The following is a 14078-nucleotide window of genomic DNA, read 5'->3' on the forward strand; positions in this document are numbered from 1 at the left end:
TTCTTGTTCCCAGTATAAATATGAGTTAATACGCCTTGAAATTTCATAACATCTGCAAGGCTCGCCGGAGATAGTTTAGTTCAAAAGTCAAATTTCAAAACCGTGATTTATTAAAAAAAAAATAAAATTAGTAAAAAGACGCCAGAATTTGAGTGTAATAACGACCCAGATATGTTCTGTTTCATGTGTGACCAATATACTATCATAAGGCGACGACGAGTTTTCTCAGATCATACCAAAACTTTATACTCCTTGGCATTGAGTCTTAAAATGCTGAAAAATCATGGACACCGAACACTTTGTGTACATAGTGTCGAGTAGAATTGATTCAGTCGGAAACAGGAAAACAAATAAAATCTGATACACCAATGATATGGAGAGAACCTACTTGCCATTCAATAGAGTGTTATATTTGTCAAACAAAAGTACTTGGCGTTGGAAGATCAAGAAGAGTAACTTATGCCAGCGTACCTACAGTAACATTACCAGTACTACATTCAACGGCAGTTGCGGATCCAGTTCCATAGTCAACAGTAACATCTGAGTGCGGAGAACCAAGTTGTACTGAATTTCGCATGGGAAACGAGAGAAACGTTGTCACAAGCACAACTTAATGATTGGATAAGAGATTTGGAACTATCCAAGGAAAAGGCCGAGATCCACACTTCTCGTATGCAACAATTTAAATTTGTGTCATCCGATGTTAAGGTGATATATTGTAGAACTCGTCACGAACCATTTTCCAAACACTATACCAAGAAAGACAGTATATGCTACTGCAATGACATTCCTGGTTTATTCAAAGAGTTTGGTCAAACATATGATTCAAAAGAGTGGCAATTGTTCATAGACAGCAATAAACTGAGTTCGAAGGCTGTATTATTGCATATTGGTAACAAAAAGCCTTCTGTCCCGATCGCACATGCAGTAAATACAAAGGAAACCTACGATGAAATGCAAAAACTACTCAAATATGAAGAGCATGGTTGGAAAATATGTTCTGATCTCAAAGTCGTTGCAATGCTATGCGGTCTAAAAAGTGGCTACACCAAGCACTGCTGCTTCCTCTGCAAGTGGAATAGCCGAGCTCGTAAGAACCATTACGTCAGAAGGGATTGGCTGGAAAGAGTTGAGTTTACCGTTGGTGTGGATAACATCAAATATACCTCTCTTGTCAAGAAAGGGAAAATCATACTTCCACCCTTACACATCAAGCTCGGTCTCATTAAAAACTTTGTTAAGGCTTTGGACAAAGAAGGCGAAGCATTCCACTATTTGAAAACAATTTTTCCAGATAATTCTCAAGCCAAGATAATGGAAGGTATTTTTGTTGGACCACTAATAAAAAAGTTGATCAACAATAATCAATTCAAAGGACTACTCTCATCAGTTGAGGCAGCAGCGTGGGAATCCTTTGAAAAGGTCGTTGCTTCTTTTCTCGGTAGACACAAAAGCCTTAACTACGAGCAGATAGTGAACGGCTTAATCAATAATTTTGCGAAAATGGGTAAATATTAAAGGCTTATTAAAATAAATTTCCCAAAATTCTATAACTTATTTACCTAACTAATATTTTCTTTCCAGGCGTAAGTATGTCTTTAAAAATTTACTTTCTGCACTCACATTTGAGCTTTTTTCCGGCAAATCTTGGCGACGAAAGTGACGAACATGGCGAAAGAATTCATCAGCAAATGAAATTAATTAAGAATCGATATCAAGGATTCTGGGACGTCGTAATGATGGGTGATTACTGCTGGTTTCTCATAAAAGAAACCGATCCTAAACTGAATAAGCATCAAAGTAGAACACATAATAATTAGGACTACATAGTAAAATCAAATTAAGATAAAGATTGTTAGAATATAGTATAAACATAAATAAATTTAAAAAAAGTTAAAAATATGGGTAATCTGATTCATAAATTTAACTTTTAACTAAATAGAAAGAGAGCATAGCTAGATATTTCACTCTTCTTTATACCATACATACGTTTTGAGGTATACGCTGAAATTGCGCAACCTGGGTATTTTTATTTTATCGCTTGTAGCTTACGTAATTTTGCATCGATTTTCTTTGATGATAGCTTATCTTTTTTCCAATTAAACAGAGCTTTACCTAAAGAAAAAATATCTGGAAAAAAGGTTGTGGTTTTGGAATGCTACCCTCGCAAATAGTAATTTTTTCATATTTTTTCATAAAAAAAAAAAACAAAAATCTGAAATTATAAGCTAATATCTCGAAAACAATCTGGTTGAGCAAAAAACAATGTATGATGTATTTATAGCAAATTTTATCGTCTTTCCGATTGTGTAAACTGTTTCACAACTGCTTGACCCGTTCGTAAGATATGCGTAATTAAAAGGAGCCATCTTTTTGGTTTTTTCCAATAACGGTAAATTGCAAATATCTCAAAAACGGTACCATAGAATCAAAAACGAACTCGATTTTCGAAATCAGGGTGTGGTTTTACATACGAATTTTATAACGGCGTTTCTGGTAAATTTTGGCCGTCGACCAGTGTTATAGGTATATATTTGATAAATTATCGACGTGTTATCGGTATATTAACGAACATTTTCAGATTTGTTATCCAAAAATCTGTATTTGGTTCGAAAAGTGGTCGATCTTTTAACGAAAAATTATCGAAAAGATATCCGTATATATTTGATGAATTATCGACACGTTATCGGTATATTATCAAAAAGTTGGAGATTTTTTATCCAAAAAATTGGTATTTGGTTCGAAATATGGTCGACTTTTTAATGAAAAATTATCGAATTGCTATCGAAAAGTATAGATAATTGTCTTCAAAATGGATATTTTTTATTAAAATTTCGATAACAAACTGATATTTTGCGGTAGCAAATATATATTTTTTGATAACAAATCGTTATTTTTTCGATAAAAATAAGAAATTGTTTCAATGATAATTCGATAACTTTTCGATAAAAAATCAATATTTTTTCAATAACTTTCAGCGACAATAAGTGGTTATTTTGCCTTTTTTTAATTAAAATATCACTATCGGGAACCGTTAGTTGTGATCTTTGATTAATACAGAGCTAGCATAGCGCAAATTTTATTACTTTATTTCATTTTAAAAAATGAGATTCAAAAATAATATTTCAAAAGCTATGATGCAATTAATCAGACAGATGAAATTAGTATTCCAAAACGGAGCCGAATATGACAATACCTGCCATCACACCTTAAATGATTCTCCTTGATTTTTTTATGCAACGTTCTTAAAAAAATATTGCATTCCAACCCAGCATAACGCCCACGAGCTGTATTTCCTCTTGTCGGCAATCATTCTTTCCTCCTGCCTAGGCATTATTTTTCGGAACTGCGGAGCTATTCAAAATGGCAATGTCTTAATCGGCGAAACACTTGAGATTATCCCAATGTCACCAACTAGGTTATACCGACACAGACATTTTAATGACAACTTTCGACTCCAATGAGATGAGCGGCGCGGCAGATGTTGTTCTGACCAAACAATTAATTACCTCTTCTACCTCTCTTATTTCCTTTTCCCTTTGCGCATTTCTAGTTAAACTTACCTTTCCTTTTCCTTTCCGTTTCTCGATCCTTTCCCTCTTCCTCACCCTACCCCTGCAATTTTCTCCCATTTACTTCGTAATTTTCCGGCTCTCGTTCTTACTTTCATCTTAGTTTCACCCTTAAGCCTAATCTTATCCCAATCTTTTCCTTAGTCGTCTTATGTATTATACAAAATGTTTGAGTTCCATTCTAGTTGTGTTCTCAATTCACGGTTGCATATGCCAATTTGCCTTGAAAGCAAAAAAAAAAAAAAACAAAACACCACTTACGCGAAGAGAGAGAAAGATATAGCAAAGGAAATTTGAAACGACTTCATGGTACAAATGCAGTTGTATTCTTACTCTCTCTTCTCAGCCACTTCCTTTATGACGTGATAGTCCTGAACTCATTAATTTGATACTGTAAAGCAGACTACGTCTCAGCATTATGTTCCTACACTTTTCAAAACCTTACCCATGTTTTTACCTTCGCTTTTACTCTCGCTTCCACTCTTGTTTCCTTCTCTTTCTGAATTCCGCTTATTTTTCTTCTTCTTCTTATTTGCTATTTATCTTTTTAATATTTGACCCTTGACCCATTAAAGAGTTTTGGTCCTCGAATAAGTCGCGATAACTGGCTATTTTTCTCTTCCTACTGTCTTGATGTTCAAATTTTTGTTTTTGTACTAACTACTGCTAGTTTAATTGCATCATACTGTGGAGTATTATAAGTATAACCATACCAGCTAGCTCTTTTAGGTATCCCTAAATCTCAAAAAACGAAAATGTTGATCAACATCACAGGTTGTAAAAAAACAATTGACTTCCTTTTATGAAAGCCTCAGATATATAGCAGAAAAGAAGAAAAAGTTTTTAAGTTTTCTTTTTTTCATGCATTGTTATACGTTCTAATCTGCATATCAAACAAACAAAATTTTAAAACGATTTACAAAAGTAAACAAAAAACCAACAATACGTCAATTATTAAATGTCTTTTGTTATAAATTGTTCCTCTTTTAACCAATTTAATTGACATAAAATTTTGCTTTGTACTAAGGATATAAATGGATCTAATTTTTAGCAAACAGTTCCAGAACTTGTTTAAAACTCTACAAAACCTACAATAAAAACTCAAAATAAATCAAGTAACGAAGTCTAAATATCACCAGTTATTCACGTTGTCAGAAAATCAACAAAACAGAATGAATACACAAACGCCTTTTTTGTAATTTACCGCTTTTTTTAGTTATCCAGAGATCTCGAGAATTTATTGATAAGTCTCACCCCGAATAAGCATCTCGAAATACGTAAAGGTACACGTATAGTTTGACTAAATAACAGGGAAACTTTTTAAATGGTTGGAAAAATAATAAAGAGAACTAGTAGAAAGACTACAACCCAGGCAGCATGGCTTCAGGCTCGAAAAATGCACTTTTGGCGCAATTAAAAACGTCCTTGCAAGCGTAGAAATAACACTGGAGGTAATAATAAATCGAAGCAAGTTTTCATCCATGCAACCTTAGACGTAAGAAATGCTTTCAACAGCGTGATATGGGCTGACTTTAGAAGAGCGACTTCAAACACCATGCTATGTATAGCGCGTCATCAGAAGATAAGTCAGTGGTCGCAGCCTTAAATCAAATCTCAGAGAGACCGCGTAACATGCGGAGCAGCAAAGAGATCAATTCTTGGTAAGGTCGTGTGGAAAATGAGCAGGAAATGTTTAGATTGTAGCAAGAAAGGTGGGAAAACGAGACAGATAAACAGCAACAGGTGTTGAAGCATGGAGCGCCAGAAGCTTTTGAAGAGGTGCATCAATAAACATTTGGACTAGATAAAAAAGGTCGAAAAGCCTAAGTGCATTTACAGCGATGAAGACGAATACGATGCTGAACACACATTCCTCAAATGCAGGCGATGGAGCCATAACCGACAATTTATCGAGGAAATAGTCCGCCAAATCACTGTCTATAATGTTACAACAAAAATGCTGAGTGATTACAAGGAACCATAAGCAGAACAAAAAGCGGGACCCGGAACAACAGAAGGCTATTAAAAAACGAGAAATATGAAACGCTACCCTGAAATTGTGCCAAAGCGGTCCCGGGGTAGGCGACGGCTCAAAATGGGGTGGTTTTCAATCCACACAAACCTGGTTGCTGCAATGACAGCAGTAACCATGCATTGGATATTTTCCATCCTAACCCGCAAAAAAAAAACAAAAAATGGCTATATGCACAGAACACTTTTTTGTGTTTCAGTGATATCAAAGACCAACTAAATCTGGTTTGGCGATTATTATGGTTTCATTACTAACACATCTTCATTAGTACTAGCCTTTCAAACAAAAAGTCCGTCATTGATTGCCTTCTAGGACTATAAACAATGCTTTCTAAGGAAAATAAAAGCTCTTCTGGGTCGGAGGAAGCTAAGGTCGTATTCATTTTGAGTGATAGGTCATTCAGGATAACTCTTAAGCATATTGAAATCTGTTGATGTATCATTAAAATACCCGTAAAACTCTTCTTCAACCATTCTGTCAAAGTTAGGTGATCGTAAGGGTGCTGGTTGATCCGCTTCAAAACCGTTCAGTACTTATCAAAGTACTTCGAAAATACTTACAAGTACTCTAATTGTACTGCATCAATTCAAGTACAAGTACTTCGATACTTATACTTATACTCATTTTTCGAAGTACTGAGGTCCTGATACTTGTACTTGTATTGGTAATTTTTCTCACAGGTCTGTTCGGAGGTTATCGCGCCTTACATTTATTTTTTTTTTTTTTTTACTAACAAAATTGTTCCCTAATGCATTTTCAATTAAAATTTTATAATGTTTATGCTCTAAGAAAACTTGTAACTTCAAAAACAAAATTTAATTGTGCATAATAAAGTTAATAGTTAAGCTCAGCATTCTTAATACATTCGACTTAATAAAAAACACAGAAGGTTAATAAATCATGCAAGCAAACATTACGCAAAGGCAGTATATGGAAAATTTTTTTTAAATGCAAAATGCTTTTCAACTGCGCAACTCCAACTGTCAACTGAATTTAATAACAATAATTATTACAAATACAAACAACAACATGCATAATTTTTGCAGCTGCTGTTATAAAAAATAATAACATATACACGGTTAACAGTAAACGAAACCTACCTGTGGGCTCACTTGGAATTGCTGAATTGGGTAGGCAACAACGCCGGCAGCTTGTGGAAGGGCAGCACCAGGCACGCCCGTCGCCAGTTGTTGAGCAGGAGATATTTGAGCTTGTGTGGCAACTCCTTGCCAAGTGGCGGGTATTTGAACGCCCATGCTACGAAATAATAAAGAAGCAGACATTTTTTGAAATTAGTTACACATACCGTTAATTTGCTTTATTTTATTTATTTCTTAAAATCAATTTACAAGGTCTCTTATTTGTCGTATGTGCTATAATTCCAATTAAATTAGACAGATGCTTCTATTCACTTAGCCATCTAAATGCCCCTTTGCACCTTTTATTATTTGTCTCTGCTGTTTTTTTTTTTTTCTTATGTTTTTTTCCATACTTAAGCGTCATCGCCTAGTGAATCCGCTAATTTATTTGCGGAATTTCTTAAAGCAAACTTTGCCACTGGTAATTCGTGGACTGCCGATGGAGCCATGTTGAATGAGATAATCTCTTCCTTTAATTGCTTTCCGTTAGTTCTTAATATTGACGACATTACGCTAAGTATTCAGACTATCAAAAATTCAAAGGAATGTGATTTTCAACAATTCTCATCGTTCTTTCTAAAGCAATGTGTTGGTTCCATTGCTGAACCGTTGTTGCATTTATTCAACTTATCGTTAAGGTCGGAAATTTTCTTAGATGAATGGAAAACTACTTTTATCCAACGTATTCATAAGAGTGGTAGTAAAAATGATGTTACCAACTATCGTCCAATATCGAAGATTCCGGTTATTTCTAAACTTTTTGAGAAAACGGTGATGAGTAAATTATTATCATTGGTTAAGCATTATATCTGCCCATATCAGCATGGTTTCATTCCAGGATGTTCAGCAGTTACCAATCTTGCTATTTTTTTCAAATTATTGTATCTCGGCTTTCACAGATGGCTGTCAAGTTGAGTGCATCTATACAGACATATCTAAAGCTTTTGGTAGAGTATCTCACAGAGCTCTATTGGCAAAATTACAAAAATTGGTTTTCGATTCCGCATTTTTGCAGTGGATAAATTCCTATTTATCTAACAGAGTAAATTTTGTTGTCATTGATAATGTAAGATCATCACCATACGTAGCACCCTCAGGTGTGCCTCAGGGAAGTATCCTAGGTCCTCTTCTTTTTATTATTTTTATAAATTACGTGAGTGTTTGTTTCAAGCAGAATGAGTCCGATGCTCTCGCTCTTCAATCAGAGTTAAATAATTTTAATGGCTGGTGCTGAAAAAATATTCTTGCACTTAATGCCAACAAGTGTTACTGCGTAACATACTCAAAATTATATAATAAGTTGGTTTCAACTTATTACGTCAGTGATATGCCTTTAGTTAGGGTGAACAAAATCCGAGATCTGGGTATTGTATTCTACTCATCGTTTACATTTACTGAGCATCTAAATTTTATAATCCCCAAGGCATATTCCCTATTTGGCCTTTACTAAGAGAAATGGATCTGAGTTTAAGGACCCATATACTAAAAAGCTATTGTACAATGCCTTTGTACAATCTAGACTTGAATACGGTTCCATGATATGGAGTCCCTATTATGAGGTACATAAGAAAAGGATTGAAATTGTACAAAAAATATTTATGAACTACTGTTTATCTGATATAAGATTTGATTTGCCTCTCCCCTCATGTATCTCAAGGTGTAGGCTAATAAATGTGCATACGTTAGAGAGTAGAAGGGTTATCTCATCGATAATATTTATCTACGACGTTATTAATGGCAATATCGATTGTCCCATGCTTTTGGAGTCTTTGAACTTTTACAATCCATCACGGAATTTGCGGCAACTTAACATGTTTTCTATTCATCAGTTTAAGTCTAATTATGCTTTAAATGGGTCGATCACACGCGCTCTAATTGCCATCAACTCATTAAACAATGATCATTGTATTGATTTTTCCGTATCACGCTTTTCTTTTAAAAATGTGTTATTCTCTATATTATGTTAATTTTTTAATACTTTCTACTTATATATAAGAAATTTTTGTTAATCTAGTCTGTAAAATTATTGTAAATCATAGACTGAATAAATAAATATGAAATATGAAATATACTCAATGCTTTTATCCAAAATTCGCGGAAGGCCTTTTGGCACATTCAACAGAACCTGATCAGAGATATTGGATTTTTATAGCAGTGCATTATTAGCGCTTTAACGTAAATATGTATAGCTAACTAACCGGATACGTGCGCATTTTGCGCACCAAAATACAAAAGTCTCATATCAAATGTCAACAGAAATCAGCTGTTCTATGAATCATCTGGCGAATGTTGGCAACTGCCGGTAATGCAGTGTTAGTTCTAATCAAATATTCAATATTGTTAGGTTAGGTTGAACTGGCCGGTCCATGAGGACCTCACATAGACTAAATAAGTCCGTAGTGTTACCAGACGTTTATATTAACGACCAAACTGAAAAACCCTATCAAAAACCAGGACCTATGTTATAAAATAACTCCGTCCTCTTGGCAAATACTAGAAGCATCCTAGGATTTAAGCCACTTGCTGCTTCTAGATCTGACAGCTGTATCACTCCTAATATCTGGAGTCTTAGCCTGGCAAGCGCAGGGCAAGAGCATAGAACGTGCTCGATCATTTCCTCCTCCAGCCCGCACTTCCTACATCTGCTATCACTGACTAAGCCTAATTTAAAGGCATGTGACACCAGAAGGCAGTGTCCGTCAGAGTACCCGTCATGAGTCTACAGTCATCTCTTTTTAATGATAGAAGCAACTTTGTTAATCTAGGGTTTAAGACCTGCACATAATATTCCACACTTTACAGCCCCGCGCTTGAACCCACGCCTTTCCTCCTTGGTCGATCATGTGCACCTCTCGCCTTTGCTTAACTTCGCCCAGTCTAATTGGGACGTCTACGCAGAAAGCTTCAAGGGATGCGCCCTTTTTAGCTAATTCATCCGCTTCTTCGTTCCCATCTATTCCCATATGCCCTGGGACCCAATATAGATGTATGCTTCTCCCTGTTCCAATTCTCTCCAGGGACTGCTTACACTCTAACACGCATTTATGTGCTGCGGTATGCGAGATAATTGCCTTAATTGCTGCTTGACTTGGGCTATTTTCTTCCAGGGTTTCTACTTTATTTTTGTGCTCACCATCGGTTATTTTTAACAAATTATTTTTAAAAAATATAGCTAAATAAAAGCACTGCGATACCCAAAGCTCACTAATAGCACTAATCTCCATCTTTACAACCAAAACTTTATTTATAGATTTGGATTCCAAATAAGAGCGAAAAAGGGACCTGCACGTAAAAACAGCAATTAGGAATAATATATAAGATAATGCACTTCTATAAAAATCCAGTGTCACTGATCAAGTTTTATTGAACACACCAAAAATATATTCCCTGCAACTTTTATAAAAACAGAGAGTAAATATATACTTAAAAATATATATTTCTTCAGCGACCCCTGAAGATGGTCTCTGAAGAAGGGAAAAACAAAAAACTTTGTGTTTTTTAAAACACCTGACCTCGAGTCAGTTTTTACAAATTATTTTCTATATACATAAATATTTATAAAATTGAACAGCAAAAAAGGGCAAAAATTGCAAACAAAACGCAACGCGTAAAACGGGGCATTCTTATTGCTAAGTGGACAGACGCATCTGCCTTAGCATAATTTTGAATGTAGATGATTTCGATTTCAAATGAGAATTTTTCTATTAAGTCATATAAATGCCTCGCTGCACAATTAGGTACATATTTATACATATTTATTTTAATGTTTTTCAATCCAATGTTTGTGGAATAATTTTCGGTTAGTTCAGCAGATCTTTGATTAGTGACATTGGATTTTATAGCAGTGCTCTACTAGCAATTCTCCCTCTGTTAACTATTATATCAAGTATCGCTAATATACTACTGTTATAAAATCCAATGCTAGTTTAGTTGAACGTACCTAAAATTATTCCACAGAATTTGGTTTAAAAAACATGGAGTATATATGTACACGATTCTGTTTAAAAGGAAAGGCAACAAAAAGGCAATGCTTAGAGGAAATTTACGAAAAGAGTGCAGTGGGGCATTCATATGACTGAGTAGATAGACGCATCTGCCTTAGCATCATTTTCAATGTAGAGAGTTTCGAGTTCAATACTCAAGACCACAAAAAGCTAACTGATAAAGAAGCTAAATTCAGAAAAATGTCCTAGTAACCATCGCCGCGTGCAAATTTTGTAATTTTTTCTGATAGGGCTGATAACATTAAACACGGCATCTAAACGAAAATTCCGTGCTAGTTTTTTCCCTTCTCCCATTCCTCGTAGTCTGAACAATGTTCGAAAAAGCGGAAACCGGTTATGGGAGAAAAGTAGGTATTATGATTGTGAGGGAGAGGGAGATTTCTCTGCCATTTCATAGGAGTTTTTTTACTAGTTAAATTAAAGGGAATGTATAAAAATAGTCAAAGGAAATTGGTTCTTTTAAGAAAGAACACTTATTTGTACAAATTTGTGCTAAGATATGTATTTACATTCTACCACAATATCCTCACTGTTAGTACAACAACAACCAAAATATTCTTTATTTTAAGTCGAAAAGTATACCATAAGCAACGGAAGAGCCCTTCGTATATTTGATGCAGCCATCCAGAAATTGCGCAAGGATTTTTAAGAAGGCTTAAATAGATTTTGGCATATGATGAAAGACTAATTCAACTCGACTTGGCCGCGAGAAAGTAGTTTTGCTGAATGAAAGCAGGCAACTCCGGCGGATTTGTGTTATCCCGCCGTCTTCTTCTTCTTATGCTCATCTGTTGATGTTGCTGTGGCACCAATTCATTACTCATTTCAGTGAATATCACATGAAATGCAATACTATGCATTGTTTATATTTTATTTCTTAATTTCAAACAAATTCGCAACAATAATTAAACTTTTCCATTTTTTAAACAAAATAAGAAATACGCAACGAAATTTCAATTGACAAAACAGCTGACTTCGAAAATTCGAAATTCCTATTCCCCAATTATTCTTCTCCCTAAGAGAAAATAATTGGATGAATTTTTCCGCGGGAATAAAAAAATCCGCAAGAACAAAATTCCGCGAGAATATTTAGAATTGGTTTGAATAAAGCAAAGCTTGAGGAGAACCGAAGCCAAGCATTGGCTTCTAGATTACTTTCAAAGCGGCAGCCACCAATATAAATTTTAGCAAACAATAGCGAAAAATTTAGAAAAAATATTGATTATGTTTAAAAAATGCCCAAAAGAATGATTTTAGCTTTGATTATCTGGTATTTACTTCTATTTTAGTTTATTGACAAAATAAAAAAGGACGCCACTCATTGTCGCTTCCCAAAAATAGAAATAGCTTTAGACTAATATCGATATCAAATTTTGAACTGTAAATCAAGGAAGCCATTTAAACTTAAGACTTTGGAACGAAAATGAAGCTTTTGAGAATTGCCAAATCATCTTCAGCTATCTTAATTTAGAAATGTTATAGAGGTGCAGGTTTGGATATCCATACCTTTTTTTTGTGACTTTTGTGTTTTAGCACGCAGTTAGCCATAGGCTGAAAGGAAAATTATGAGTTCTTCAACCCCTGGAACAGTTAGTTTTGAACCTTTTTTAATTATTTTGTGACTCAATCACACCAGAATGACTATACGTTGCCAACTATTTTCCTTACTATCCCTAGACAACCGCAGAATACTTTTGGCCTCGTAGTTCATATTCGATATTTTCACGGGTAAAATCGACTGCGCGTTGCTTCTTGAAATACTAAACTGAAAGAAAAACACTGGTAAAATCAACCGAAATACGGATCAATTCAACCGAAATTTCTGTAAATTTTTTTCCATCGCAACAAGATGTTGAACCAACTGCGCACAAATGCTTGATTCGTAGTTGACCGTTTTAGTAGTCAAAAAAACAAAAAAAGTTGTTGTGACAGCTTTGTACGAAACTACCTATGTTGCGGCATTTGCAAGAGCTTTCACTGAGATCTTTTCATCTCCAAATTGAAAAACCTTATTTCTAAAATTGTATGTTGCTTTACCCGGGGTGTGGACCCAGGGCCTTCGGTGTGGTTGGCGGAGCACGCTACCATCACACCACGGCGGCCGCCAGATATATATATATACGTAAATATGTGCATACATAAGTACAAAGTAGAGAGCGCAGTTGGCGCAAAATTCTCTTTGAAATTTGCTCATGTATTTGTTGATCACTTTTGAAATGACCAGTGAGATCAGTTGTGTTAACAAAAAAACCAGTTAGATTAATTAGGATCCTGTCAATTTTACAGAATTTTGTTAACTTAAGAGCGATAATTTATCTTCTGTTTAAATGACTAAACTAATTTGTTCGCTTGACAAAGAACTCAGTCAAATTAACCATAAATCGACCAATTTCACCGAATCTCCGTTAAGTCAAGAACAACAGAACCGATTTTGTGATTATTGGCACCGATTTTTGGTTATTGGCACCATTTCTTTCAGTGTATGTATGCTTAAATACTCCCTGTACAAACCCCCGCCGCTTTTAAATCTTTTTCATAGGGCCGCGTAGAACTGTTTATAACTCAAAAGCGAATATTAACAGAGCCCTATCAGCAATAAATTGTTTCTCAAGTGTTTTGGATATTGACTTCTCGGACTCAAAATACGTTTTTCAACTTAAATTAAAAAACTACTTAAACTGTAATAATATAAATGCTTTTTGCTAATGTATTCCATAGCTTAATGTAAGCTGGTCTCTGCAATTTAGTGTCTGTACTAAACATTTTTGTTACTAGACTAATAAATAAATAAATAAATAGTTCAAAGGACGATTCTCATTGGCAACAGAACACTTTTAGATATTTCTAACGATTATTTGAAATTTGATAGCCGTTATAATCTAAATCAATGATATTGAGTCTTTGGACTTTATAAATTTAGGTATCCAAAATTAAGATATCGGAAACAAGAAATTTCGTTCTTCTTCTTCTCTTTCTTGTAGAAGTAAAATAGCTGCGATCACTCACGAATTGTATTCAATATCCTTTGGTTGGCTGTACCAAAAATACATGGGTGTAAGAAGCATTGGTACCATATTGCAACTAAAGAGATTGTTGTTATCATGTGGAGTCAGATTGCACACAGGACATACATTGTGGGGTTGATACTGGATAATATAAAGTTTAACCTATTTGAGTATATATATCGAAGTTATGCCACAGTAACTTATGCCTAGATGGGAAGTCTAGGCCCGTATCGTGATCGAAATAAAATTTTTAAATCGCAATAGCTCTGAAATAGGCAATCGGATAAGGAAAATATGTGAAATGGTGGCTGCCAATATTCATTACA

The 14078-nt window shown here is 34.8% G+C and overlaps 1 protein-coding gene across 9 annotated transcripts in view; it reads right to left on the bottom strand.

Annotated features, from left to right (window-relative positions):
• Positions 1–14078, bottom strand: part of trv (trivet) — a 287082-nt gene that overhangs the window by 13482 nt on the left and 259522 nt on the right. For all 9 annotated transcript variants that reach the window (XM_067762225.1, XM_067762222.1, XM_067762220.1 and 6 more), the window contains exon 8: positions 6705–6861. In XM_067762225.1, the coding sequence (XP_067618326.1) occupies positions 6705–6861 (157 nt within the window). The remainder of the gene's footprint in view (positions 1–6704; positions 6862–14078) is intronic.

The sequence above is a fragment of the Eurosta solidaginis genome, chromosome 1, assembly GCF_040869045.1.
Source record: "Eurosta solidaginis isolate ZX-2024a chromosome 1, ASM4086904v1, whole genome shotgun sequence".
Lineage (NCBI taxonomy): Eukaryota > Metazoa > Arthropoda > Insecta > Diptera > Tephritidae > Eurosta > Eurosta solidaginis.